General features: G+C 50.3%; 3 protein-coding genes across 7 annotated transcripts; 1 reads left to right on the plus strand and 2 right to left on the minus strand.

Annotated features, from left to right (window-relative positions):
* Positions 1 to 792: 792 nt before the first annotated feature.
* Positions 793 to 10,540, minus strand: ECSCR (endothelial cell surface expressed chemotaxis and apoptosis regulator). Of its 3 annotated transcripts, XM_070793673.1 has the most exons (11): positions 9,260 to 10,540; positions 8,756 to 8,932; positions 5,184 to 5,234; positions 4,977 to 5,030; positions 4,415 to 4,543; positions 3,950 to 3,997; positions 3,195 to 3,308; positions 2,697 to 2,795; positions 2,439 to 2,475; positions 1,294 to 1,390; positions 793 to 1,135 (listed from the first exon to the last, which is right to left on the minus strand). In XM_070793673.1, exons 2-11 carry the CDS (start codon positions 8,814 to 8,816, stop codon positions 1,127 to 1,129), a joined length of 699 nt encoding a protein of 232 aa, XP_070649774.1. In that variant the 5' UTR covers positions 8,817 to 8,932; positions 9,260 to 10,540; the 3' UTR covers positions 793 to 1,126. The 3 variants fall into 3 exon arrangements, with proteins under 3 accessions (XP_070649774.1, XP_070649775.1, XP_070649776.1); XM_070793674.1 differs by lacking the exon at positions 5,184 to 5,234; XM_070793675.1 differs by lacking the exons at positions 4,977 to 5,030; positions 5,184 to 5,234.
* Positions 10,539 to 15,676, plus strand: SMIM33 (small integral membrane protein 33). 2 transcript variants are annotated; one of them, XR_011567703.1, is made up of 2 exons: positions 10,539 to 10,864; positions 12,069 to 12,204. XR_011567703.1 is itself a non-coding variant. In XM_070793676.1 (2 exons), the coding sequence occupies exons 1-2, from the start codon at positions 10,669 to 10,671 to the stop codon at positions 12,456 to 12,458; spliced, it is 399 nt and encodes a 132-aa protein (XP_070649777.1). In that variant the 5' UTR covers positions 10,542 to 10,668; the 3' UTR covers positions 12,459 to 15,676. The 2 variants fall into 2 exon arrangements, 1 of the variants encoding a protein (XP_070649777.1); XM_070793676.1 differs by having other exon boundaries at positions 10,542 to 10,677; positions 12,069 to 15,676.
* Positions 15,677 to 15,827: 151 nt separating this feature from the next.
* Positions 15,828 to 22,922, minus strand: STING1 (stimulator of interferon response cGAMP interactor 1). Of its 2 annotated transcripts, none has more exons than XM_019965031.2 (8): positions 22,842 to 22,922; positions 22,429 to 22,529; positions 21,601 to 21,827; positions 21,342 to 21,525; positions 20,990 to 21,098; positions 19,512 to 19,750; positions 18,515 to 18,701; positions 15,828 to 17,936 (listed from the first exon to the last, which is right to left on the minus strand). In XM_019965031.2, exons 3-8 carry the CDS (start codon positions 21,825 to 21,827, stop codon positions 17,746 to 17,748), a joined length of 1,137 nt encoding a protein of 378 aa, XP_019820590.1. In that variant the 5' UTR covers positions 22,429 to 22,529; positions 22,842 to 22,922; the 3' UTR covers positions 15,828 to 17,745. The 2 variants fall into 2 exon arrangements, with proteins under 2 accessions (XP_019820590.1, XP_019820591.1); XM_019965032.2 differs by having other exon boundaries at positions 22,838 to 22,856.
* Positions 22,923 to 23,488: the final 566 nt, after the last annotated feature.

The raw sequence follows: 23,488 nt of genomic DNA on the forward strand, positions 1-23,488 counted from the left end.
AGACAAGTAGAGTGAAACTTTCTGTTCTAAGCTTTCTCTATCCTGTTACTTCATAGAGTCTAAATCCAGAAGAAAATAGCCTATGGTTGCTTCAGAATGGCTGATTTGTATTTTCCTGTGTTCTAAACTGCCATCATTCAGATGCTTACGGTGCTCCATGCAGACATACCCAGATGACTCTTCCATTGACTCTCCCCAACCAAGATTCACTTCCAAACCAGTGTCACGGTAGAGATTACTAAGAATACAGATTACTTTCTTTTTCTCATTCTCTTTAAATGACTTTACCGTGTTTGTGAACCTTCATTCTGTTTCTCAGACACAGAAATCATAGCTGTGTGGGGCAGAGGGGGTAGATTTAGGTTTATGAAGTCATAGATCTATCCTTCCCAGTGCTATTCCCACCGGTAGGATGAAAGTGAATCACGTCTACTTGGGGCAGGCAGAGGACATTTGCCTTTATATTATTCAGCTCTTGTCACCGAAATGTCTGAATCAAAATGCGTTGTACCTCTCGTGTTCTCACTCTGCAGACCAACTGGTGACAGTTGGTCACTGTTTATAGCTCCTTTTCTGTCCCTTCTATTGGAGTGGTTAGTCCTCATCACTACTTAATAAATCAATTAGAACAAGGCAGACCTAATAAAACATTTTCTCCACTTCCCAAGTTTCTCAGAGAGCTCCCTACAGGGGTAGAAATTGTACACATGCCTTACCTCCAAAAGGAGGCCCCAGAACTGCTAAAACACTAAGAAATACTCATGGGAGCATAGACCTTAAAAGAAATTAGACTGCAGGTCAGAAAATAACTTTAATGCCAAGGAAAAAGGATCAGTTCATTTTGTCATTCTCCTTGCTCTGGCTCCATAGACTCCTTCCTGTGACTTTGAAATGGCAGGGAGGAGCAGGCTGTGTTTCTAGGCTGACTGTTCACATGGGAAAGCGTCTCTCATACTGGCAGCTCCCTCTCAGATCTGGAGGGATGCTAGTGTCCTTTCAGTCTGGGAGTAAATGGGAAACAATAATTTATATCTGGTTCATTGCCTCTACTGATTCCATCACCTTCTTCCTTACAGTCACAGGGCAGTTGCATCATCATCAGATCCATTGGGACCCAAGGTTGCTTTTAAAGAACCTGCAAAATAAATACATAATGAGGATGGGTGACGTTATTAGCTATGGTTGGGTAGGGAAAGAAGAGTCTGGGCCTTCGAGAGTATCTCCTTTCTGATTAAGGAGATAGAGCCTGAAAGGAGGAGGAAGGAGAAGGAAGGAACCAGGGGAAAAATGCACCTTCTCTGCTGAGGGGCATCCTTTGCTGTTATTCATGTTGATGTTCTTCATCGAGATAAGAGTGATGCTCTCTTTCTCTCCATTGGCTGTGGAACCGCTGGGGAAGGAAGGGAACATGGGTTTTAGAGAGAAGAAGCCACAGGGCATTGAGGGTCAAGGAATTGTTGGGGGGAGTATTGAAACTTAGACCTTTGTTTTGAGAAGCCTTTATTTTGGTGGTAGACTGTCATCAAATGAGTATGTGCTTAGAAGCCCAAAAGACTTGTGTTTAAATCTTAGTTTTAAATCTTACTACTTGTGTGACCTGGACCAAGTTAAAACCTCCCCTGCATACTAAGTTGCTTCAGTCGTATCTGATTCTTTGTGACCCTGTGGAGTGTAGCCCACTAGGCTCCTCTGTCCATGGGATTCTCCAGGCAAAAATGCTGGAGTGGGTTGCCATTTCCTCCTCTAGGGGATTTTCCCGACTCAGGGATCAAACACATGTCTCATGTCTCCTGCATTGGTAGGCAGGTTCTTCACCTCTAGCACCACAACTTCTCTTAAGTCTTATTTTTTTAATGTAGATATTTCTGCATTAAAATGTAGAATGCAGAATGTGTAAAATGCAGAAATATCTGCCTTGAAGAACTCTAAGGACTTGACATAATATTCAGTTCAGTTCAGTCGCTTAGTTGTGTCCGACTCTTTGCAACCTCATGAATTGCAGCACGCCAGGCCTCCCTGTCCATCACCAACTCCCGGTATTACAAAATACCTAAGATAGTGCTTGACACATACAAGGTGTTTAGAAAGTGGTTCCTTAAATACGTACCCTCTGTTGAAGGAGTATATTAGAATCTGAATTCCTTCGCTTTTCATGAAGAGGCTAATAAAGGCTTAGCCTTGGGGATAAAGGATTCCTTGGGGGCAAAGTCCATCTCCTCTCGCCTGACAGTTTCCTTTCAGTTCCACCCCTATCCTGTCCACCCCCAGCCCTGGCCTCAGTGAGGCTGTCAGGACTCGTGTGTGTGTGTTGGGGGGGGTGGTGTGGGGTGTGGGTGTGTGTATGTGTGTATAAAAAGCAGGAAGCATTGGTTCCCTCTTGGAGTGGAGGAGTAAGAGGTCAGTAAATGATTCTTTCCTTGCACTTCTAATAGTCTTACCTTTCAGAGAGCCCTGAACTCCCAGGTTTCTGGGGATCTGTAAAAACCCAAAGGCACAGGTTAGAGGCCACAGGCTGTAACTCAGAAGGCCAATTGGCCCTTCAAAGCCCACCTAAGTGGACCACCCCCGCCCCATTTCTCATTTCTCCTGCGTGCTGTTCCTTCCCTCAATTCTGGGCTGGGTGCCAGGCCTAGAGTCTGGCTGTGGGTCCCTCATCAAAGAGAGGCAAAGGGGGCCCTGAGAGTCAGGGCATGTACCTTCAGACTCCTTGTTCTTCCGACACTTAAACCTTAGACTGACCACACTGACCAGGACAATCACCACAACCACTAGGATGGCAATGAAGCTGATAACACCTGAACAGGGAGAAGAGTGGGGTGAGGGAAAGGCAGAGGCAGGGACAAAAGAGGGCAACAGGAGTCCAGATTCCCTTCCCAGCTGAGTGCTGTTTATACAGGTTCTGGGAGCAAAGTGAATTCCCCTTCACTCCCAAATGAATGCGCTCTCAGCCTGTATCCCTGGCCAAAGTGACTTCCACAGCCCACCCTATCCTCTCTTAAGAACATGGAGTCCAGCAGAGTCCAAAAGAGCTGAGTGGAGGGCCAATGGAGGCTCCTTCCCCACCAGCATCTTCTTCATCAGTCAACCCTCCTGAAACAAATGGGCAAGATTTGAACTTTTGTTCCCAGACCCAGAGTTCAAGTCAGTTCAGGCATGAGCCTCCCATCCGCCACTCCCCACCTTCTCCCTCTCACCAAATGCAGCCACAGTGAGCACCGTCTCTGACGTGGGGCTGGGTGGGACAGTGGAGTCTGCTGTCGTCCTAAAACTCATGTTGGGTGATGTGGAAGTAACATTGTGAGAGGTATCTAGAAAGGAGCAGGGAGGGATGGAGGTATCAGTGGAGGGACTGACTCAGCCTACATGAGAAAGCCAGTCCCTTCCCACTTCCCCCAGGTAGAGGACTGAGGAGAGAACTCCCACAAGAGACACCCTCCCACCCTCCAGAACTGGGAGACATGGGATCACGGGAAGAGCACTGTGGTTGCTCATGTTCCTAGTTCCAGAGGACTTCAGAAAGTTCAGGATGCTTCCCCTCATTATGCTTTTCCCACCACACCCGTGGGGCCCAGAGGAGGGCTGCAGAGATAGGGAGTCAGACTGGGCTCCTAAAACAAAACACAGGGAACCATCTGTGTTTTGCCAAATGTTGAACTGGGAGGAAGGAAGGGCACTGGAAGTTTGTCCCCAGGCACTGACCTAAGAAGTCAGGCTGCCAGTTAATGGACACACGTTTCTGATGCTCTCATAATGCAGTACTGTTGCCCATCTCTGCCCAGCTTCAACACATTTACTGTAGGCCTGATTGCAATTCCACAATTCCACTTCCTTATCCTTACCCCCCGCCCCACCAAATAAGGTGGGAAGTATTAAAAAACTCGAAGAGCAGAGGGCTGGGACAAGAGAAAGGGTCAGGGCTCTCTGCTCTGTGAGCACAGACAGGACATACCTCCACTCATGCTGTCGCTGCTCCTGCCACTGCTCGGAACATCAGCGCCTGCACCATAAAACAGGGCCCAGATGGAAGGCACCCACCCACTCCTGGTTTTCTCCCATATTGCCAGGTGAAGGCCAACCTGCCCTGAGAAGCGTGTAGCCCTTTCCCAACCCTTTATGCCTTCCTTTCCATCATTTTGCATTTTCTTACCCCCGCTCCCCGCCACTTATCCCATCTATGTCTTTATTAATTCTGAGTCCAGGCTCCTTTTACCTTCACTGTGACCCATTCCTAGCTCCATTCTCCCCACCCTCAGCCCCAGGAAGCTCTAGTTGTCTCCCAAAGCAGGGTACCACTGGTGTGGACCCTGGTGTGAACCCTCATTGTGGGGCAGGACCCTGGGCCTCCTGAACAAGGAAGAAGGAATTCAGTCAGACATGACCCGGTGTTTTTCCACCCCCGGCCCTGGGTACTCACTGAGTCCTGACGTGTGTTTCTGTGACTGGGACCAAGTCGGTCCCGGAGAGGACGGCAAGTGATCAGCCACGGTGCTTGAACTCAGAGTCACGGCTTCCGTGGAGAACTGTGAGGGCGTCTCTGATGCTGCTGCAGATTAGGAAGCGCATGTGGCCTGCTTAGGGCCTCAGCCAGCATGTGACCAGCGAGGCCCTTTAGTCCCAAACCTGCCTTCAGTTCCTCTGGGCCTTTACCTTTGCAGGGCCCTCTGTCTGCGGTATGCCCTACCGCCCTCCAACCCACAGCCTCCATCTGACTGACTTCTTTTTGGGCCTCAGCTTCAGAGACCACTCAGTCTGGGATGTCTGGCCCTACATCTGAAGGGGTTGATGTTGCCTGGGTTCCCATAGCACCTTTGGCTTATGCCCATCGTGACCCTTCCCCGCCTCCTAACTGTCAATGTGGGGTCCTATTTACTTGTCTGGTCCCCTACTACTCTGTATTGTCCTTTAGAGCAGACTCCGTGTCTGCCTCCTTGTTGGACCCTGTCTGGATGACATCTATAACCTGAGCAGCGGGGTACCTGTGGTCCAGGTGCCGGACAGAGGGCTTAAGCTGTTGGCCTCTGTGGAAGGACCTGCAAATATAGGCGGAGGGCAGTTGGAGGCTGGGCAGGTTTGGTGATGCCACCACGCTCCCTAGCCCACCCAAGAACCCTTGGGCTCCAAGCAGGTCTAAGGGCTGGGGAGAGGGCAAGGGGCAGGCTTGGCCACTCGGCAGCCACACTCACTTGTTTCAGGGGAAGCTGGCTGTGTGGTTGAACTTTGACTGCTGAAGGCTCCTGAAACAGATCATCTGAGACTGAGGGTCCACTGCCTCTGACTGCTCTGTCTCCCTCTCTTCTTCGCTAAGCTGGTGTTTTCTAGACTTTTCTCCCTACCCCATCCACCACCCAATCATCCATCTCTCTCCACTCTCAAGGCATGTGAGAGATTACTGCAAAACGGGCCTGGAGCTCTTCTTTCCTAAGCACCCAGCCCTGAATGACGCAGCTGGAAGCTGCGGCCGGCAAGAGAAAGGCGAACATACAGACTAGCTTGGCGAGCTTTCTGCCCAGTGCGCACCCTGGAGAGGAACCCAGGCCTTTTGGCTTCCAGCCCCCTGTGCTAGAAGGCAGACAGCCTGGCAGAGGGCTAGAGGATGTGACTCCAGCTCGTGGTGCCGGCTTCCTCTGTGACTCAGTCGCACTGTCACCACCACTTCATGGTTCAGTGTCCCAAAGTCCTTTCTGGTCTCTTCAACCCCACATGGGTTACATACAAACCTGACATGAATCCAGGGGAAGGTTGTTTCAAATTAGCAATATGTCCGAGGACAGAGGGCCAGTGACAGGACACGTCTAGACAAAGACCCAGAACTCAGGCCTCTCATTTAGGTCTCCCTACAGTGCTGCAGAGCCATTCCTTTTCTGTGAATGCTGTCATCCTGGCCTTGCCCCAAGGGAAGGGGATGAAAAGATGTGGTGAATAAGATGGAGTTAGGGGCTGGGCTTGGTGTCTGGGCTGTCTCTCTGTCCCTCCTGCTGGAGGGGGGGCCTACAAAGGAAGCAAGTTCTGAGGTACACACGGGAAGCAAGGAAATTCTAGAATGAGCAACCAGTGTACTCTAACAGGTATAGGCTACTTTGGAAATGGTCACTGTTGGCCAAACCCAGGGAGGAGCAATTATCAGGAGGCCCTGGTCACAAGCCCTCGTTCCCTTTTCTGTACGTACACGTGTGTGCTTGTGGGCCTCCACGCAGAGGCCGTGTGTGCTGGTGTGCCCATACATGTGTCCCCTGTGTGTGTGGAACCTCTTTGCTCATTTTCCACAATGAAATCATTCCTGAAACCTGTGAACAATGTGAAAGGAAAACATCGTGGGGAAGTGGAGCCGCCCAGCTGGGTTCCCGTCCTCCACTGGCTGGGCAGGGACTGCAGCCACTGGCCTGGCCTCCTGCTCCCTCGGCCCCTCATCAATAGGGAAGCACCAGGCCTGGAAGCCCCGGGGCCCGGGTGAACAGAGGCGGCTAAGGGCCAGGGGCCCGCCCAGCCTGGGACAGCCTGCTGGTCTGTTTATTTTCTTTAACCACTGCCTTTTTCCGTGAGGCTATCACTCAGATGGAGAGGAATTAATTGCTTCCAAGCCCAAGCTTGCCCAAAGCCTGGGCCACGTTTTTCCAGGTCACCATCTCTCATAGCCCCATTCCCTCCTTGGGTTGGGGTGTCAAGCGGGGAGCTAAAGCTTCTAGGTGCCCCAGCCTAGAGAGAACTCTTCCCAGCTGACCCTGGGCAAACCCTTTCAATCTGAGGCATGTCTATCAGTAATTGATAGACATATATCAGATAGATCAATCTATCAGTTATTGATCAAGCATATCTAAGGTACCATCTTAGTTCTAGAAAGTTATAACTTTGGTTTTTAGTGGGAAGGCACAGTTCACTGCCTTCTTGCACTTTTCTAGAAGCAAAACTAGTTAGAAGGAGTTTCAAAGTCACAAGCTCCAACTAGCAGTGACCTGCTCTCTCTTTGTCTACCGTCTCCCCTCCTCCAACCAGAACACTGTGTCAACAGTGGATTCCTCACTGAGGAGAGGAGGGACTTGGGGAGCTTGTGTTCCTACAGGCGGAGGTGCCTCAGGCCACTGGGCATGCAGAACTGGAAGAACACTGACCACAGGGATTTCTTATTTTCTTGTGTCCTCTCCCTTATTCCTACCTGCTTCATTCCCTTCTAGCCTCTCTCCTCTCTGTCTTGACCACCACCACACTATGTTCCTCAGCAGCAGAGTTAAGTAGTTAAAATCATGGATTTTGTAGACTGATGGTCTTGGGTTCAAGCCCTGATTCTGTCACTTACTGTCTGACCTGGGCCTCAGTTTTCTTTAAAATGCAAGTGATTTTAGTAGCCCACAAGTGGTTGTGAGGATAAGAAAATGCACACAAAGCACTTAACATAGTTCCTGACAGCTCATGCTCAAGAAATTCTGGACATTTTAATTTTTGCCCCTTCTCTTTAATCCTCTAAGTTTCAAGTCTGCCCTGAATCTGTGTCTCCACAGTCAAGTCTCTCTGTGAGCCTGAATATCCTCGAAAGATTCTCCAATCCAACAAAGAAGACAAGAGTGAGCGCTCTGAGATCCTGGGAGGAGCAGTTAGGATACTCAAAGGTGCTCATGGTTCAGGCAGAAAAACTAAGGACATTCCCAGCCCTGGTGCTTGCTTGGGGCAGGAAGGCAGGTGGGGAAGCTGGGAGAAGCCTAGCTTTGTGAAAATGTCCCCTCATGAGTCTCACTTTTTCATTTACTCCTCTGCCATTTCTGCAGTTTCTACAACCACCTAGTCCCCGAGCCTCAGGTCAAGTGAGTGACTCTGTCCTCCTGGGAGGGGGTTGGCAGGCATAGGATTGGGATGATCAGAGTTTTACACTCAGTCTTTGGGCTTTCAGAGACATGTCTGACCTCTCCAGGAGACAGACTGTTGGAGTACTCAGGCCCTCTCACCCACCACCAAAAAAAACCCATCCTCCCTCCCCTCCCCATCCAAATACTCTAGAACTTCCTTCTGCTGCTTTGAGCACATGCTCCTAAATCCTCGGCGGAGGGCTTGTGGACGGTGGAGTGGGGGTGGGGAGGGGATGACCAAAGGGAAGTTTCTGCCCTGTGAGTCAGAATCTCCTGGATTTCTCATGATTCCCAGCAATTGCTCCCTAATTAGAAGACCCCTTATGAGCTACCTCGTAAGTCATAAGCTACCAGAGCCCTGAGATGTGTTGTTCCCAAGTCATTTCTTTTGGGGATGATTTCATCTGGCCCCCTAGATGAAATGTGTACAGTTTCTTAGGCAAATAGTTCTTTCTATCTAACCTGAGTCTTCATTGCTGTGATTTGACTGTAAAGTCAATAATTGGAGATCCTAGGTTGTTATTCCTCATATGAAAGAAGAAAAAAGATCACCTGTGAAGCCCAAGGTACAGACCATTTTGTGCTAGGACAGCCTGGGGGGAGCTTTCCAGCTTGAACCTCACACCAAGACAGTCACTTCCCACATTTCAGGGGGCCAGCCTCTCTGGGGGGCCCAGTTCTCCCTGGAAAGTTTCCCACCAAAGCATTTAAGAATATCTCTATTTTACTGCTGCCTGGGAATGACCAGCTCCCCATCCAAGTAATCCGCTTCATGACAAGGCTCTGGAATTTCCCTCCGGGAGAGTGAAGCCCTGGATGGAGAGCCTGCGTGCTGTGCGTGTCCCAAAGGAGGGACAGGCGCCCAGAACTGCTGGCCACTGGAGAAGAACTGCTGAAGGATGGTGGTGGGTGCCTCTTACCTTGGAGCAGGAGGAAGCCCAGGATGGCCCAGCGCAGCTGCGTTTCTCTGACACTCCCCATGTCAGCTTGGTCTGCAACCGGCAGGCAGCCTCTGAGTGGAAGCTCTGTCCATAGTGGAGAAGAGAGAGGGACTGCTGGGGCGGGGTGGGGGTGGGGGCTGGCTCTCCAGGAGCTTCCTGTCAAAGAATAGAAGGAAACAGATTGGGACTGGCTCCAGGGGCCCTGCTCAGTCAGGCAGCCCAGCTGAGGATGTAAGGCCCAAACAGCGCAGCGCCTGCGCCCAGGCTCCTTGTGGCCTTGGCTAGGGCCACGTGGTCTCCGCCAGGACCTGGGCACAAAAGCCAGTGATGGCGACCTGGCCCCGCACCCCCTCTCTTCCCCTCTGCAGGGGTCCATCTATCCCTCCACACACCACCCAGAGGTTTTCTTGGAGTATCACTCTGTCTCACTGAGCCCTAAAGCTCAGCCGCCCACCCTCTGTAGACTCTGAATCCTCTACGCACCTCTCCCTCCTCAGGCCTCCAGATCCAGCTGGGACTCCTTGCATCTTTCAGGGAGGTATTACAACATTCTTGTTACTCTGCATAGAAAAACTAAAGGACCACGTTCTAAGCATCCCTCCCTCAGCCCTCCCCTCGTGTTGGGGTCCAGTGTTCCCTGTGCTCCAGCAGCACCCTGTCCTTAGCGTCCAGCCAGCCAGTTGTACTCACTCTGCAGGTCAAGTCAGAAACCCAGTGACCAGAGCTTAAGTGAGCTTGGAGGTTGAGTGGAGTCCCTAAAAATCAGCATGTGTAGCAGCTGGGCTGAGAGACAAGGAATCAGGAGGCTTACCTTCTGGGATCAGATCACAGGGTGAGAGGAGTTCCTAGGGGGTCTCCTGGTCTCCAAACTAGAATAAAGGGTGGTGGCTGCACAGTGAGGAACAGATTGAGGGATGGCTGGTCCCATGGAGTTAGTTGGGAACCAAAAGTTATCCTTTATAAACTGTTTCCAGGGGCACTTCCCTGGTGGTCCAGTGGCTAAGACCCTATGTTCCCAGTGCAGGGGGCCTGGGTTCAATCCCTGGTCGGGGAACTAGATCCCACATGGTGCAACTAAGACCTGGCCCAGCCAAATAAATACATTAAAAAAAAAAACTGTTTCCAGAGAGAGGCAAAATTAGTGGGCACTTCTTGTAACTCAGAAGCATTAAAGCACACACATTCACAAATGAAGTTATAGACAAATGCAAACAGACATAACAGAATTCATACTTGTAAAAACCAAAGAAGAAAAAGCACAAAGAGAGAAGAATGCCTTGCATGGGAATGATAAATATCAAATTCAACAAGATGATTATCCCTAGGGTGAGAAGGAGGGAAGGGGTAAGGAGTGAAGCTTCCATTTGTAATGTTTTCGTTCTTAAAATTCTTTGAAATAAATGTGACAGACTATTGAGATGAACAGAACTGGTGACTGGACCAGAGAGACTTAGTATATTATAGTCTGTACTTTTCAGTGTGCTTGAGAAATTGCTTTAAAAAAAAAATCAAAGGATAATGACTTCAGGGAATCAGTTGGGATGTACAGCCGGCAGGCTTGGGGGCGGGGGCGGGGTTAGAGCAAGTGCTTGGGATCCGGTGAAGGAGAGATGAGCAGGCAGACTCAAGCTCCTGAAGGTGGCAGGGGACGTGAAAGGAGGGGCCTAGGAGTAAGATCAAAGCACTGTCAGAGTTGAGGGCCGGGCCCAGGGCAGTCCAGATGTTCAAGGAAGTGAAAGCGCGGGAGAGAGCGGTGAGGGTGTGTGCGCAGAGGGTGTGTGCCCTGTAAGCCCCATAGACGTGGCAGCTCCGGGTAGGGACCCAGCTGAGGCAACCGGCTCTCCTTTGCCCGGCTGGCCGCCAGTCCCAAGAGAGCCTTGCACAGCCGGACAATGCATCAGGTAGATTCTCAGCTCACCCCCTTCTGCCAGGCTGGTGAGACTCCCGCAATCAAGGGCTCCAAGTCTTGCACCAGCCTCTGCTTCCCTTTTCCCCCTGTACATCCGGAACTGCTTCCCCACCCCCTACCCTGGGAGCTCTGTGGCCAGGGCCCTAGAGAGCGCAAGACTTTCAAGCAGGGGAGGTGAGGTAGGTATTAAGCTTTAAAGATGCCAAAGGACAGGTGCTGGGGATGGGTGGGGTGGACAATGTGACTCAGGAACTAAAGGGAGTGGGTTTTTACTGGCCAACCCCCCCTGGACCCCAGTTGCCTACCCATGGGGATGGCCAGGCTGAGGCTTAGAGTTAGGGGAGGGTTTCCATCCCAAGGGCTGCTCCTTATGGTCCAGCTGGGGAAGGGAAGACCAGGGGGAGAGCTTCTTGAGCCTGTGATAACCTTGCCAGCTCTGGGGCCTATGGTTTGGAGATTTGCTACCTTGATAGTAAACCCCATCACCACCCAATACTTAGCAGGGTAGAGACAGACAGAGGTAGGGATCATGACCCCCAGCTTTAGGCAGAAGAATGCTGGGACCCTGAAAGAGATAGAGGCTGGCAGGGGGTCTCCTTAGTCCATCTTGGATGGAACCAGGAATCCCCTGTGAGTGTTCCATAACCTACAGCGCCCACCACAAGCTGATCCGGAAGTGGATATTATGGGGTGAGGTATAGATCTTACTTCCCACAAGCCTCTGGGGTTCATGCCTCCTCTTCCTCTCTCCCTCCCCTGGAGTCCAGCCTTCTTCCTACCATGTGGGTGGGGAGTAGTGGGAACCTAAGAAGCTGGACACAATGACTCCCTTTTCCCGGGACTGAAAGGAATAGTTGCTCACTGACCCCTGGCCAAGACAAGGGAGAGCAGTCCAAAATGTGCTAGGACTCCTGACCCAAGACATTAGATGTATTTAGGAATTTTGCTAGAGACCTGGGAAGAGAGATCAGTGGGAGAGGACTTGGTGGGGGAAGGAAGGATAAACTTTATATGCTAGGCTGTAATAAAGCCCCTCTCTTTGTCCCTTTCTGAATGACTTTGTCTCCTGATCTCTGTTTTGTCCCCTCTGTTCTCTGTATTTATCTTCATTTCTATCTCTTTATCTCTCTCTCTCCTTGTATCTTCCTCGTTTTCTCTGTATCCCCTTGTCTCTTTCTTTCATTCTATCTATTGCTATGTATTTATCTCTATGTTTTTCTGTCTCTGCCATCTCTTTCTATTTCACCATGTCTTTACTGTCTCTCGGTCTCTGTCTGTTTGTCCCTCTCTCAGTTCCCTTTGGGTGTCTATCTCTCTCTAGCTTGGTCTTTCTCTGTGTGTACATGCCCATGTCACCCTCTCCCTCTACCGCTTCCCTCACAGGCTGGCCACCATCCATGGCTTTCTCCAACTGTCAATGGCTCAGCAGGGCAGGAGCCCCAGAAGCAGCTTCCGGAGGTGCTGGGTGGGGCCTGGGACCCTCGTCCAGTGGTCGGGCTGCCCCTGCTTACCATCATCGTCGCTGTCTTTGTCTTGCTGGCAGTCTGTATCGTGGTGGCGGTCCACTTTGGGCCAAGGCTGCACAAAGGCCATGCCACTCTCACCACAGAGCCACCATCCCCAAAGCCAGAGGGCGGCATCTACCTCATCCGCTGGCGCATGCTGGGCCATCAGGACAGTCACGAAGACCCCCAGCAGAAACCTCCGGGCCCTGACTCCCGCCCCGTGCCAGATGGGCCCAGGTTCAGCATCAATGAAGTCACGTTTCTGTAGGAGGGAGACTTTGGAAAGTTGGCCTCAGCTGTGTCAGAACAAGAAACTGGACAGAATAGTGCATGCTAAGTTGCTTCAGTCATGTCGACTCTGCGACCCTATGGACTATCACCCACTAGGCTCCTTTTTCCACGGGATCCTCCAGGCAAGAATACTGGAGTGGGTTGCCATGCCCTCCACCAGGGGATCTTCCCAACCTGGGGAATGAACTCGAGACTGCCTATGTCTCCTGAGTTACAGGTGGGTTCTTTACACAGTGAGCCACCTGGGAAGCCCGGACAGAGAAGTAGGGCAAAAGCAAACCGGGGCTTGGGCCTCAGAGCTTCAGAAGGGCACAGCTGGACTCACTGGAGCTGCCCTCTCAGCAGAGTATTTGTAGAAGAAGCCCTGTGAGGACCAAAATAATAGAAGAAACTTGAGAGCCCTGCCCAGAAACACGCTGCTGTGAGCGTTCCCAGTGCCCAAAGCCACCCTAACAAACCTACCCCCTTCTCTTCAGGAAGCATCGGACCCCTGAACCTCCTCCTCTGAATTCCTACTCCCTCCTCCACTCCTTATCTCCCCTTTTGGTGTCAAAGTGAGTTCAGCTGGGGAGATTCCACCATCCACCCCACCCTTGTGTAAGGATGTCAGAGGTTCCTGGTGGAGGCCCTGTCCCCATAGCCCCCAGGTCCTGTGAGGGCAACCAGAGAGAGCCAAGTCAAAGAACCTAGGGGTCTGCCTTCTCTGGGACTCAGGAAAGGAAGGCAGATCCACTGCCCTTCACTAACTGAGCTTTGGCTGTCAGGTCCCCGGCCTTGCCAACTTCCAAGGGCCCTAAAAGCCCTAAGCACCACTTGCATGTGTGCACGCTAAGTCGGTTCAGTCATGTTCAACTCTTTGCAACCTGATGGACTCTAGCCCTCCAGACTCCTCTGTCCATGGGATTTCCCAGGCAAGAATACTGGAGTGGGCTGCCAAGCCCTCCTTCAGGATATCTTCCCGACCTAGGGATCGATATCTGTTACGTCTGTTACGTCTCCTGCGTTGGCAGGAGGGTTCTTTACTACTGATGCCATCTAGGGAGCCCACTTGTAGATTCCCAAGTTGTTTTTGAATTACCTCCACCATCTTGGGGCAAGACTCTATCTCACTTTCCCAGGATTGGGTAGGTGAAATTGGGGGGCTTTCATTACCTCCCACTTTCTGTGTGAGTTGGCCTGTTGGAACCAGTCTAGAAGTTACCACAGGACATTTCCCAGATCCAGAACCTTCCAGCTGGTAGGAAAACAGGAAAGGAAAAGGAGGTCTGTGGAGGTTGTCTGGGGAAATGAAGGAGTGGAGGTTCCTGCAGAAGGAGGGACATGGAGGTTGGGAAGATGCAGGAGGCAGGGAAGGCAGAGCTGAGCCTCTCAATGGCTCTCTGGAAAGGCTTCCCTTCCTTGGACACCCTTGAACTTCACTTGACTTGTGCAGTCAAGAACATGCAGACAGACATTTGTGGAGGGACTTCTGGACTTTACTCTGGGGAATGCCTGAGTGCAACAAGTCAACCTTGGGGACTGCCCTCGGAAATACCCCAGCACAATCAAGGACTCTGGAAAATAACAGATGAAGAGGAACAGAGACTAATGTGTGCAGAGGACTGGCCTCCACTGGGATTGGTAAGAGGCAGCTATAATGTTAATAGTTGCTCCTTCTTGTGGGCCCATTATGTGCTGGGCTCCAGGCTCATCTGTGGACCTACAGATACTGTAATGTTTACTCCTCATACAGCCTTAGGAGGAGGAGGAGCCACTGTTATCCCCATTTACATTTGGGGATATCAAGACCGCAGCAGGACCCAGGTACTAAGTGGTAGAGTCAGGCCTTGAACCTGGGACTGGCAGACTTCACAGTCTGGGCACCATGTTGGGGGCTGGGTGGGTAGGTAAAGATCTTATTGGGCTGATTTTTAGGTATTGGAGTGACTGATGTGATGTTGGGGGATCCTCAGGGGCAGAATGGCTGGCACAGTGGGGGAGGGGTGGGGACTGTTTCCCCTTCACTCCCTTGGCTCTGTCATCCTTGGGGGCAGTGGGTTGCTTCTGACAAATGTGTGTCTCTGTGGAGTTTTTTTCCATAGTAATGCTGTACTCAGAAATTCATATTGAGCATTTGTGATAAAAACAAAGATGGGAGAGAGGGAATAAGTCTTGGGTGGAATGGATGGAAGTGGCAGAAATAGGCTGTCTGGCCTCCCAGATGGGGGCAACTTTGCCCCCACAGTGGTTGCCGCAGTGGATCAGTTCTAACAATGATGGCACAAAGTGTGGCAGGTGAGTAGCCAGCTGTGTTGTCCAAGATCTCCAGAGTGTATCCCATCACCTCACACAAACTCTCCTCTGCCTTATTCAGGGGAGTCTCATCCGGGGACATTTATTCAGTGGCCACTGCTTCTTTGAGTAGTCCCTTTGCCCAGGACACAGCTGTGTTTACTCCTTATGGCATCTCTGTGCTGGCTCAGGTCCCTCTCTCTCCCCCAAGTCACCCACTGAAGACAGGGCATTGAACGGCCAGGTGAAGTGGGATGCTTCCCAGCTCCACGCCCTCAGCCTGACTGGTGGGCTCTGTCTACATTGAAATGATGGCCACTATCCTACGGCCCTGAGCTAGTACGAGGAGGCATGTAAGGAACTGTGTGCAAGCAGATTCGGACATTGTAATAAAGGGCAACCGCTGTATCAGAGACTGGCCAGAAAAAGATGGCATACTCAAATAAATAACCTGAAGAGTGTTTAAAAAGGGGACTACTTAAGAACTTCCCTGTTAGTCCAGTGGTTAACACTCTGTTCTTCCACTGTATGGGACTCAGGTTCAATCCTGGGTCAGCGAACTAAAATCCCACATGCCGTGTGATGCAGCCAAAACATTTTTTTTTATTTGTAATTTAAAAAAATTTTAATAAAAATTAAAGGGGATTATTTAGAAAGGGCAGGTATAAGGAAACTACAAGTGAGAGGGAGCATTCCAGGTGAGCATCAGTGAGATGGCAGTACCATCGTCAGGCCTGAAGAGGGATGGGGAGGAGCAAGTTAATGAAACCTGGAGATAGACAGGGTTACTGAAAGGATCCTTTAGGTCTAGAGATGAAGAGAGCCCACAGTGACCTTGAAACTCCTGGGAGGGACATGGGAGAATAAATATCCCAGCCTCACCCCCCTCCACTCCCTTCTCTCACTGCGGCTTCCCATTGTCTGAATGTGACCAGAAGTCAGAGGGCAAGGGTGCCTGTTGATGCCATCCTAGGACAGAGGAGAGGTGGAGGGTAGGTCTGAGCATCCAATGGAGGACACCTGGAAGATCCCTTAAATTTACCTTATTTTATAATAAGTAAATATGACCTTATAATAAGTTTACATTTTTTATTTTTTTAAGGATTTTTTCATTTATTTATTATTATTTTGGCTGTGCTGGGTCCTTGTTGCTGCATACACGCTTTGTCTGGTTGCAGAGAGCAGGGGCTATTCTTAGTTGCAGTGCATGGGCTTCTCATTGCGGTGGCTTCTCTTGTTGCAGAGCACAGGCTCTAGGCATGGCCTTCAGTAGTTGTGGCACACATGCTCAATAGTTGTGGCTCACGGGCTCTGGAGCACAGGCTCAGTAGTTGTGGAGTACAGGCTTAGCTGCTCTGAAGCATGTGGAATCTTCCCACACCAGGGATCAAACTCACATCCCCGACGTTGGCAGATGGATTCTTAACCACTGGGCTACCAGGGAAGCCCCTGACCTGGCATTTAGAGTTTGCAGAAAACCTATACAGCCATACTACTCATAACTACCCTGTGAGGTATATAGGGCAATGATTATAATCCCATTTCATAGATGAGGACACTGAGGCTCAGAGAGGTAAAACAACTTGCCCAAGGTCACAGGATTCATCTTGAAATGTCAAGTCCAAGGACCTTCTCTGAGAGGGCAGAAATCTTTTTATTATAGCATGTTGAGCCACAAAGAATTCAGGTTTATCTATCCAGTTTTACCATTTTGTATGGTGTTCTGTGGTAAGTATTTTTGTAAAATAAAGAAAAAAAAAACAATAATAAACCAAGGACAATCAATGCTTATTAAACTCTAAAATATTATTTTCTACTAGGCTAAGTAAGGATTGTTCCTTAATTACAAATTGATTATATTACTGCAGCTTTCCCTTTCTGCAGCCAAAATATCCTTTTTCTTCCCTAAATGCCCTTTTTCCTGTGTCCTGTAAAGTGAGATAAAAATATAAGGATCCAGCATCTATAGCACCTTTTGATGGTGGTGTTTCTGGCTGTTAGAAATCTTTCACTAAAAACTAATATGTCTATTTCAGAATAGCTAATTTAAATTTATGGTTAAACTACAAGTTCTACATTCCACAAATGGAAAATTAATGTTGAAACTAGTTTTTAATGCTTTATATACATTTATCCCTTCAAGACTCAGTCCCAACGCATATGCAGTTTTTAACGTGATTCACATCTCTGGTTTCATTTGCTACCTTTCTCCATATCTCCATTAGGTCTTTGCAGTAAGTTTTTTACATGTGACTTCTAAAGTTTTATATTACTAAGCTCTGGAAAATATGAATTTTTATGTTGGTTTGGAAAATTCATGAATTGAAACTTTATTAACTTAAAGTTTAATTCAGAATGATTTGTTGGCTTGCTTCAAATATTAATCACTACAAAAAGAAAAATCACTGGACTATGGAAGGAAGAAATGATAATTAAACTGGACCTGGAGGCTCATAAAAATGAGGGCATTAGTGGTATCAAACTTTTTACTTAAAAAACAAACAAACAGAAAACCCTCCAAATTCATTAAGCAGCCTTCTTCGGTCAAGTATAAATATCATCTCCCACATCTCAGCTGTATGTACTCTCTTTAGACACTAACATACATATCTATATATTTGAAATATCTAAAGTACTGAACAGAGAAGGCAATGGCACCCCACTCCAGTACTTTTGCCTGGAAAATCCCATGGACAGAGGAGCCTGGTAGGCTGCAGTCCATGGGGTCACTAGAGTCAGACACGACTGAGTGACTTGACTTTCACTTTTCACTTTCATGCATTGGAGAAGGAAATGGCAACCCACTCCAGTATTCTTGTCTGGAGAATCCCAGGGACAAGGGAGCCTGGTGGGCTGCCGTCTATGGGGTCGCGCAGAGTCAGACACGACTGAAGCGACTTAGTAGCAGCAGCAGCAGGCCTCCAGCTGCTGAAGAAAGAAATCCTTTCAGAGTCTCAGGGTTGGCCAGGGGCTCAGGAAAGGTGACTGGGGCCTCAGAAGACATCCGAGCGGAGCGGGAGAGGCTTTTCCAGGCCACTGATGAGGAGCTCAGGCTCTTGGGACAGTACAGAGGAACCGGGCATCACCGAGGTCTCTGTGCTACCCATGGTAACCTCCCTTTCCTCCTGCCGAAGGTGCTGGAGAATTTCCTGTGACAAGGAGAAGCTGCTTCCCTCTGCAGGTTCTGGAATGAGGAGGGGAATGTGTAGGGGGGTGAAGGCCTCACACACACCCACTCCAGCACACCCAGAGGACTTGCTGGGGGTCTCCTCCAACCCTCCTTCTGCCACCTCCTCCCCACCCCTAGCCATTGGGACTGGAGTTTCATGAAATCCTAGAGCCAGCAGTGGTTTTAGAGACAAGAGAATTCTACCCTCCTACTTTTAGAGATGATACATTAGAGATGAAAGGGACAGAGACCTGCCTAAGGTCACAGAGCAAGGGAGTGACACTGCTGAGGCTGCAGTCCTGGTGTCTTGGTGGGTGGCTGGGGGCTATCTGCTTCCTCTGGCACTCTAGATGAAGGAAGAGACCCCTGGAGCCACCTCTTCATGCTCCACCCAGGACCCATAGCCAAAGACCTCAGAAAGCCATTGGGTGTCCCATGGTGGGGAGAGAGGACCTTCTTCAAGGGAGACAGGGGCAGGGCTTGAATGCCCTGACCACTCAGGAAGGCTGAGGACTGTCCTATCTCCTGCTGACTCCCTGGGAGGCCCTTGAGGCCCCCAACCCTTCCTGTCCTTCAGCTTGTCACCCCCTTACCCTGGTAGACAATGAGGCGGCAGTTGTTCTGAGACTCAGGGGCATTTGCCAGGATGTCTTCAAGTGTCCGGCAGAAGAGTTTGGCTTGTTCCAGCCGATCTTCCCGGCTAAAGCCAGCTCGGCCATCCTGTGACATGGCAAACAGGGTCTGCAAGGGGGTGGCATATTCCAGGACACAGACGCCTGCCTGGAGGAGGTAAAAGGAAGATAAGACTCAGCCAGAGGCCAGGAAGACAGACTCTGGACTCCACTGCTCAATCTGTAGGGGTGGAGTCTGGGAGGTGGCCACCGGATGGGGTCGATGACCTTTGCCTGTGAACCCCACTCCTAAAATCACAGCCAGGGACTGCATTAAATTTACCCTTCCCAGATCCTTCGTCTAGGCTGTCAACTACTTCAGCTGGATGTCAAGTCCGGGGACTGGACTGTGGGTTCAACTCTGCTTGGGTTCCCCACAGCCTACATGAAATCCTTCAGACATTCTCTCGATCTTCATCTGGACAGCTTTATGTTCCAGAGCATGGTATACTCAGGGTGAAATCGTCCACTTCCACCCTGGTTCTCTGAGCCTCAGTGTCCTCTTCTACAAAGCAGGGGTCATAACAGTCCCTACACCACAGAGTGGTGGTGAGGATTCCATGAGGTGGTCAGATGAAGCACCTGGAAGAGCATCTGGCTTGTAATAAGTGCTCAATAAATGTTACTAGGAATTCCATGGTGGTCCAGTGGTGAGGACTCCATGCTAGGGTTCAATGCTTGGTCAGAAAACTAATATCTCGCAAGCCTCACAATACGGTCATAAATAAATAAATAAATAAATAAATGTTACTTAATCATCATCACTCAGAACCTAATTTTGCCCAGCCCTGGGACCGATCAGAGAAACTGAGGCACAGAGAAGGGCAGTGAATTTTCATCACGGCTTGGCCAGGGCTCGGAGTTCTGAGTCTCTAGGCCTGACCCCTTCCCAGTGCCACCTGCTTCCCTGCACACGCACCCGCTGCCCATTTTCCAGAAGCTCATAGATGCTGTTGGTGTAAACCCGGCCCTTGATGCCAGCACGGTCGGCACTCTGCTGGGGCAGCTCATGTAGGAAGCGAATGTTGGGGTCAGCCACGTTCAGGTCGTCAGGCACCCCACAGTCCAATGGGAAGATGATGTGCAGCCGGTGGCTCCCTGCACCCTGTAGCGTGTTGTTGTGGAACTGATTGTAAATTTGGATCCGGGCCGGGAGCCCTAGGGTGGAGAGGTCCAAGAAGTCATTTCCACCAACTCTGTCTCCCAACAAACTCAGGACAGAGATGCAGGCCCTTGCTGCCCTCACTGTGTGGGTGCAAGAGCCCTGGGGGGCCAGCCCACAGGCATTGCCTGGGGGGTCAGGAGAGGCAGAGCATTAGGCAATAATGTTTCACCTACTCCCACCACCCCTTTCTCCCCCTCACTTGACCTTTGTCCAGATTTCTGTTAGCCCCATTCTTTCCCACTACAGCTTTCAGAGCTCTGAAAGGCAGGCAGATCCCTGGGAGTTGCCATGCCCAGCAACCCCAGGTGCACTGAACTAGACCTCTAGCTGAAGCCCTGCTGTCTAGCAAAGGCAGCCATGAGATGGGGGAGAACCACAGCCCTGGCCAGCAAGTTAGAAGAATGAGATGCAATTTGTAAGTTTCCAGTGGGGTAGTCAAGGGTCCAGGGTCTGGACAGGCCTGTGTTCGAATCCTGCTTCCTCCTATAGCTAAGGTGTGTGACTTTGGACAAGTCACTTTATCTCTCAGAACATCTCTGATGTTCTTAACTCTAAAACAAGGGTGATGATTATCCTGTCCTCACAGAAGTGAAAGTGAAAGTCGCTCAGTCGTGTCCTATTCTTTGCCACCCCATGGACTATAGAGTCCATGGAATTCTGTAGGCCAGAATACTGGAGTGGGTAGCCTTTCCCTTCTCCAGGGGATGTGAATTAAAAGAGAAACTGTAAATGAAGGGCATACAGCTTGCAGAAAATATTTATTGAAAGAATTCATGGGTGACTTGGGACAAGTCCCTTAATGGATCTAAGCCCTGAATTTCTTCCTGCAAACCAGGCATAATAGTAATAGCCTTCAAGCCTATAAGATCGCTTTTGGAATCATATGGTTTGTTAGACTGAAAATGCTTTGAAGGAAGCTCAAATCTGTGTTCCGTGATGACCTCGACGGGTAGAATGGGGGTGGCGTGGGAGGGAGGCCCAAGAGGGAGGGGATATATGTATACACATAGCTGATTTAATTCATTGTACAGCAGACACTAACAACATTGTAAAGCAACTATACTCCCAACAGCAATAAATAAATAAAGTTTTGGAAAAATAAATAGCAACTGAGAACTCTTGGGAAAAAAAAAGAAAATGCTTTGAAAAATATAGTGACTTCTGGAAACAAGGTTGCGTATCTTACTGTCTGTCTTGTAGATCTAGAAATGGGGGCATAGAGGACGGCCCACCTGGCAGGATCAGCCTCAGGTATCCAATATAATATGACCAGGCCAGCCCATGAGCCACATTGAAGTTCCTTTTTTCACAGATTGCAGAGACCTCTGCTGGGGCCAGGCCCTGTGGACAGCAGGGTGGGGCCTGAGGACCTCCAGGAAGGATAACGAGAGCGCTCCTCCCCCAAGATTTCCCAACCTCCTGCCAATTGGCTCCCTTCTCTGCCATTGCTGAACCCAGACCATTCTAGGCTCTAGTCCAAGGGTCAGCTTCTAAACTGATCCCATTCCCAGTACTGAGCTCAGAGCAGGTCACAATAGCCGCACCTCCACCCAACCAGATCCTCCACCTCCCTGTATGTGATACCTGGAGTCCCAGGAGGATGTTAAGTGCCTGTGAGAGGCCCAGGAGAGCAAGCATCCAAGTGAAGGGCAGGTCAGCCATGTTTGGGAGGGAGCAGTAGAAATAGCAGGACAGCAGCAGCAGGGCCCCGCAGCGCATGGAGGAGCACAGGCAGGCCCGCACAGCCCTCCAGTAGCTGCCGTGGTACCTGCAGGTGACATGCAAGTTCCAGACTCCAGCCCAGCTCAACCAGAGAGGGGCAGGAGGTACTTCAGGGAGTCACCTGGAGTGGACGTGGCACAGCTCCTCGGCCAGACTGCAGATTCCCTTGATCAGCAGTCCCATCTGCTGGGAGGCCAGGTGGAGCACCAACCACTTGAGAGTGTAGTCTGGTGGCTCCCCCAGGCCCCAAAGGGCCACCAGACAGGCACTTAGCAGGACCAAGGCTGCCTTTTGGGCCCTAAGACCCCTGGGCTGTGGGATGGATGGATGCAGGCTGGAGTGAGGCATCTGTGGGTACCAAGAAATCCATGGTTGTTCTCCCCTCACTCTCCTACAGTTCCAGGACTGAGGCCCTGAGTGGGCATATCCCCCAGCTCTCCAGTTCCCTGGTGCCCAGCCATACCCAGAAAATGCTCCTGGAGACACCTCTAGGGGACAGGTTGGGCATACAGCATCCCAGAGCTCCAACCCAAAAAGATTTGTTGCAAACAGAGTAGGTGGAGAAAGAAATGCATGCACACATGAGTTGGAGCAAACTCGGGGAAACAGTGAAGGACAAGGAAGCCTGGCGTGCCGTAGTCCATGGGGATGCAAAAAATCGGACATGACTTAGCAACTGAACAACACATACACACCTCACCCAACCCCAGTGAGACCACAAGTGTGGTGAAGAAAGAAGACAGCGACTACCCCAGACCCAGACCTGAAAGTGTCCTGTGAGGTACCACTCAGCAAGGGACCAGGGCTTCCCTCTCCCCACAGTCCACCCCAGGGAGGACCTTAGGCAGCAAAGCTGTAAACCACAGTCCAGAGGGTGGAGGCACCCACCTCTGCCACCTCTGTAGGGTCCTCAGCCTTAGAGCTCTGGCTGGCCGGCTCCTGATCTTACCTTCTACCTCTCAGACTGCAGGTTGTTTCTGGAAGATCACAGGAAGAGAAGGCCCAGCACAGGGGCTCCCAGCAACCAAGGGTGGCCTCTCAGGGTAGAGCCTGAAAAATGAAAGGTTAAAAACAACTGCTGCTTTCTCCACAGCACTCCAGCGCTGGCATCTCACCAGACCACAGCCTCACTGTGCTTGCTGAGGAGGTTATTTCCTGCCTCCCAGGGCATTCTGGTCAGCCACGCCTGCCTTGGGGTGAGGGAGAAAGCATGAGAAGGCCCCTGTTCCATTGTCCACCCCTCAAATCGAGGGTGTTCAGAAACCCTCTCACACTCTTCACAGCCACAGCCCTGAACACCAGCTGTCCCTCAAGCCCCCCAGTCAAACACACTCTACCAACACCCTCGTGAGACTCACACACCCAGCCAAGCATACACACTGCACCATGCTGCCCTGCCTGGTGGTTTTATTCTGATTTGCAAATGCAGATCCTCTTTTTTTGAAGACTGTGACATCAGACTAGAGGCGGGGAAAATGAAGAGTTATTTCCTGTAACAAGAGCCTTCTAGTAAAAACACTTAGTGGGAGCCAAAGGGCTGCTGAAGTGTGGGGTTTTGGCTCTCTATAGGAAGTATTATAGCAACACCTGTGACTTCCCAGAGAGAACCTGGTGCTTCCAGCTAAAAAGGCAGTTGAGTGGATAATGATAGTAATAACGATAGTAATAACGATAATAATAATGATAATGCTGCTAAGTCGCTTCAGTCGTGTCCAACTCTGTGTGACTCCGTAGACGGCAGCCCACCAGGCTCCCCGTCCCTGGGATTCTCCAGGCAAGAACACTGGAGTGGGTTGCCATTTCCTTCTCCAATGCATGAAAGTGAAAAGTGAAAGGGAAGTCGCTCAGTCATGTCCAACTCTTCGAGACCCCATGGACTGCAGCCTACCAGGCTCTTCCGTCCATGGGATTTTCCAGGCAAGAGTTCTGGAGTGGGGTGCCATCGCCTAATAATTAAGTGCTTACTGTGCTCCAGACATTATGCCAAGTGCTACATATATTGTTTCACT

The sequence above is a fragment of the Bos indicus genome, chromosome 7 (genome assembly GCF_029378745.1).
Source record: "Bos indicus isolate NIAB-ARS_2022 breed Sahiwal x Tharparkar chromosome 7, NIAB-ARS_B.indTharparkar_mat_pri_1.0, whole genome shotgun sequence".
Classification (NCBI taxonomy): domain Eukaryota; kingdom Metazoa; phylum Chordata; class Mammalia; order Artiodactyla; family Bovidae; genus Bos; species Bos indicus.